General features: G+C 35.1%; 1 protein-coding gene across 1 annotated transcript in view; it reads left to right on the forward strand.

Moving 5' to 3' along the window:
* The window catches only part of rap2c (RAP2C, member of RAS oncogene family), a 6724-nt gene extending 3128 nt beyond the window's left edge, over positions 1-3596 (forward strand). Inside the window, exons 2-3 of the mRNA XM_007555063.2 lie at positions 1046-1331; positions 2447-3596. Coding sequence (XP_007555125.1) covers positions 1046-1324 — 279 coding nt within the window. The 3' untranslated portion in view covers positions 1325-1331; positions 2447-3596. The remainder of the gene's footprint in view (positions 1-1045; positions 1332-2446) is intronic.
* The last annotated feature ends 1092 nt before the right edge of the window (positions 3597-4688 follow it).

The raw sequence follows: 4688 nt of genomic DNA on the forward strand, positions 1-4688 counted from the left end.
ATGATCTACGGTGGCAAATGCAAAGCTCAAATCTAGAAGTAATAAAACTGCAATGTTGCCTGAATCAACTGTTAAGAGAAGATCATTATAGACTTTGGAGCAAGGCAGATTCAGTGCCTTCAACAGAATAAGATTGCAGTTTAATGACGGAACATAATAATGTTTAATAATCATTTCCCTCTCATTTCTTATCCAGACCATGTCTTTATCTCGCCTTCATCTCTATTTTACAGCTGCAGTGATTATTTAAATCATCAAGACTTCTATTGATTATTCTGATGATTAATTGAATAATAACATTTTTTAAACTGGCACATTCTGCAGATTTTTCATTTAACCCCTAAAGTTTACAGTTTTAAAATGCATAAAAAGATGCAAATAAATAATTCAGGTCTTTTGTTGAAGAAGGAAATAAACATTTTGTTTCTGAAAATGCAATAACACATCATTCCTTTAGTGAACACTTGATTATTTGTAGCAAAAAAATAATCTGCTGCTAAAAAATATACTTCCAACACAAACAAGTAAAAAGATTGATGTTAAGTCGAGCAGAAAGGGCTGAGCTTTTCACATTAGTATTTTTTTTTAGCTGTAGAGGCATCCTTTGCTAAAAATGATCAAGCATTCACTAAAGGAATGCTGTGTTGCTGCATTTTAGCCAAGAATATATTCATTTTTCTCATTTGAAAAAGGCATTACATTATCTATTAATTTATTTGCACCTTTTAGGGTATTTCTAATATTGCTTAAAAAAAAAAAAAAGCTTAAGTGAAAAATCAGCAGAATGTGCCACATTTTTAACTGATTAATCATCAGAATAATCAATTGGTTAATCAATAAATGAAATAATTGCTGGATGCAGCCTTTATTAAATGTTTTTTTTAGTATAAGAATTAGTGAGATGAAAATATTTAACATGAAAACATATTAATCCAATATTTAACAATAAAAGAGTGGAGCTAATGAGGATATTGTATTAAAACATAATCTGATGGAAATCAGACCACTTTCAAACCTTTAAATTTCTTCTTCATGTGTTTTCCAGGACATCAGGCCGATGCGAGACCAAATAGTGCGAGTCAAGCGCTTCGAGAAAGTGCCGCTGATCCTGGTCGGCAACAAAGTGGACCTGGAGTCGGAGCGCGAGGTCGCCGGCTCGGACGGCCGGGCCCTGGCTCAGGAGTGGGGCTGCCCTTTCATCGAGACGTCCGCCAAGAGCAAGACGATGGTGGACGAGCTGTTCGCCGAGATCGTCCGACAGATGAACTACTCCACGCTGCCAGAGAAGCAGGAGCAGTGCTGCACGGCCTGCGTGGTGCAGTGAGGAAGAGGTAAGCAGGCCGACCGTGCAGCCTTAAAACGTCTGCAATTCATGTGCCTAAAATTTAGGCATTGATGTGTCAACAATTCATTAAAAAAGGATTTAATTGGCTTTAAATACATTAATCATAGCTCTTACATTTTGTCGTGGCTTTAGATATTTCCAAAAATTACATCACAATATATTTTTTGTAATACCTAATGATAATAAAGACGATGTTCTACATTTTCTGTTTTTTTTATTATTGGATTTGACGAACTTTCCTTCATAAACAGTTATCAGAATAAATAATATATTCATATATAAGTATATACAAAATCAGACATTTCAATACGTTTAATGCATCAAAGGAAATATAAAATAAATAAATATAAATCCAAGCTTATTTTGGACAATGAATCAGCAACAAAGTGTAAATAAAATACTCAAATACACAAATGAAACAAACAGCAGAGATTCACAAAATATTAAAGTGTTTCATAACTCAAACATTATATGCAAAACTAGGAATCTTGTTTTGATATACAAGGAAATCTAGCTTTTCCTTGTTTTCCTAACAAGGAAAAGTTAGATTTCCTGACAAACTTTTCCTTGTTTTTTTCCCCCAATAATTTTGTGCCATATTTTATGGCACAAAAATATATGTTCTTTGCACATTTCTGTCGTGACACAGGTCTTAAATTAATTTGTAGTGGTCTTAAAAAGGGCCTTAAATTTGAGTTAGTGAGTCGGATCTTCACTGATTCATTTATATTTTTACAAAAATGTGATGAAATGTTCCCGCAGCGCTTGTGCAGAAAAACTAGAGGAAAAAGTGACACGCGAACGAACGAGTGTGAGAGAGAGGCAGGGGAGTGGGTGGTGCTGCAGTCCGTTGGCTGAGCTTGTTTTGATAAGATCGCTGAAAGTATGTTGAAATGAGGACACGGCTATTTGAGCAGCTCAGATCAGGGAGGAAAAGAGCCGAGAGCGATGAAAGGAGACGGCAGCAAGAGGAAGGCGTCGCATCCTGATGGTCCAAAACAGGAAGTTCATTGTGGCGTCTATTTCCAGCTGCAAACTTGTTGCATTTCCTAATCTATTTTCCTCTCCTCCTCTGCTTTTTTGTTCTTTTTTTCTAATTAGAGCCCGTTACTTTGGACCCTTGCAGGCATTTTGGAGCACCTGAGGATAACCTGACGTTGACTAAAACTTACCGCTTCAGGTAAAACGCTCTGTCGCAGAGACAGAAGAGACCTATTTTTGATAAGTGTTGGAAGATGCTTCTGCTGCAACCTCAACGGCCTTCGTGACGAGCCTGAACGCAGTCATACGGACTGACTCCGTGGAGCAGCCCTCTGTGAATTTCTGTCTTATTATTTTTAATATTTTCTTTTGTCCTTATAGATGGGGGTTTTCCTGATATACTAAGCAGAAGTGTTTTGTGAGGTTGCAGCATCTTTTTAAAGCTGCTTTAATCACTATTATATTCTTTAATATTACTTGTGTCATGTCTGAAATTTGAAATTTGATAAAGTATTTCATTATAATGGAACATTTAGATTTTTAAGCATGCATACTTAAACCGGTGTGCTGCTCAGGTGTGCTGATCATCTTATCTCAGAGGTTGTTTTTTTTTTTGTTCTTTTTCATAAAACCTCAGCTATGTTTTTCTCTTTGGTGTTTTAGACCCTCGTGAAAACGGAGAAACTGGTAATATTTACGTTACGGACAGTTGAGTATCGTCTGCTCCAAAGTGAAAATGTCTAATGAGCCATTATTTTTCTGCTTCTGGCCTGAACTCAAGGCTAGCCCGGACGCCGGTCTTCCGCTTCCACTTTTTCTTCGTTTAGGTTTTTGGAACGACCAAAGTCGTCCAACACTCCGAGACGAGAAACGCACGTCGCTTCACGTTCGGGACGCGCTCAGTTCTCGTTACAAATAACTCCCGCTACAAAGTGGTCCGGTGAAAGTTCTGGCGCAGTTCATCCGATTCTAACTTTTTGTATTTTTCTTTTATTACAGTAACATATTTATTAAAACATGACGTGGGTAGCCAGTTTTACGCCTAATTTTATACTAGCTTCAGGTTTTTTCTGAGTTGTCGGAATCTTTTTGTTGTTGTTTCTAAGCAGAGAATTTAACAGAGCCTTAAATTTCTCCTCATCCCCCCTGCACCCTTTTGTCATTTGTCTTTTTATTTTCTCTAAGATAAACAACTGTAATTATTTGAAAATAAACATGCTGGAACTTCTGTTTTTTGTGATGACACAGATAAAGTATTATCTTTAAATGAGACACGAGCACCGGCTGATTATTTTGGATGTCAGAGCGGAGTAAGTTGATTTTGAGCTAAAGATGAGCCTTTCCACTGCCTGCAGTTGACTCAATATATTACAATATTATTAAAAAATGAATTAGTTTTTGTAATTAAAGAAATTAAATCTGTGTTTTGTTCAATTTAATTACAGTGGCACAGCTAAAAGATTAATTTTGGCTATTATAGCTAATGAACCCCCTGAGCAAAAATTTTTAGAAGTTTCGACCCAGGATTGAGACTTTTTTCTCAGAATTTTGAATTTAATATTTAGATTTTTTTTTTTTTCTTAGAATTGTGGGATTAAAGTAAAAATGATCTGAATTCCGGCTTTAATCTGAGAATTTTTTTTTTAATAATTCTGACTTTTTTTCTTAGAATTTTGAATTTAATCCCAGACTTTTTTTTGTTTTGCAGAATTCTTGGATTAAAGTCAAAATTATCAGACTTCAGAGTATTAAACCAGATTTTTTATTTATTTATTTATTTATTTATTTTTTTAAGAATTCTGACTTTTTTCTCAGAATTTTTACTTTAGAAAATCTGTGGCCAGAGCTGAAAAGCTGTTTGGGCAAACTGGACCCGTTTACACCAGTTCTGCCAGGGAAAATGAGCCAAACTTCCAGCAATATATTGCGAAATCTTTTGTAAAGATTCTCAAAATGTTTGAAAGTAATGGAGCTTGAAAAATGCCAGTTCTGCCAAATATTAAGAAAGAAAAAGAGGTTCTTTAATTCATTGTTCTGGCTTATAAAATGAAAATAATTGAATTAATTGACATCATATCTGTAAACTGTGACTAGTTGCATTTACTTCAGTAACTTTTTAGAAGAAAAAAAATGAACGTTTAGGTGTTTTATTATAAAATATTGCTACTCTGTTGAGTAAAATTTCTTGATACTCTTCCCACTGTGAGTAAATTCACTGAATGAAGAAAAAAAGATGCATGAGACACAAACACCTACAGTTTAAGCTGAGACTTTTTCTGCACAATCTGTTTTTATTTGTTATTATTTTCTGTCTGCTGTGCCATTTGGCTCTGGAAATATTTCACCCTATTCTGACATTACC

The sequence above is a fragment of the Poecilia formosa genome, unplaced genomic scaffold (assembly GCF_000485575.1).
Source record: "Poecilia formosa unplaced genomic scaffold, Poecilia_formosa-5.1.2 Scaffold68, whole genome shotgun sequence".
NCBI classification, from domain to species: Eukaryota; Metazoa; Chordata; class Actinopteri; order Cyprinodontiformes; family Poeciliidae; genus Poecilia; species Poecilia formosa.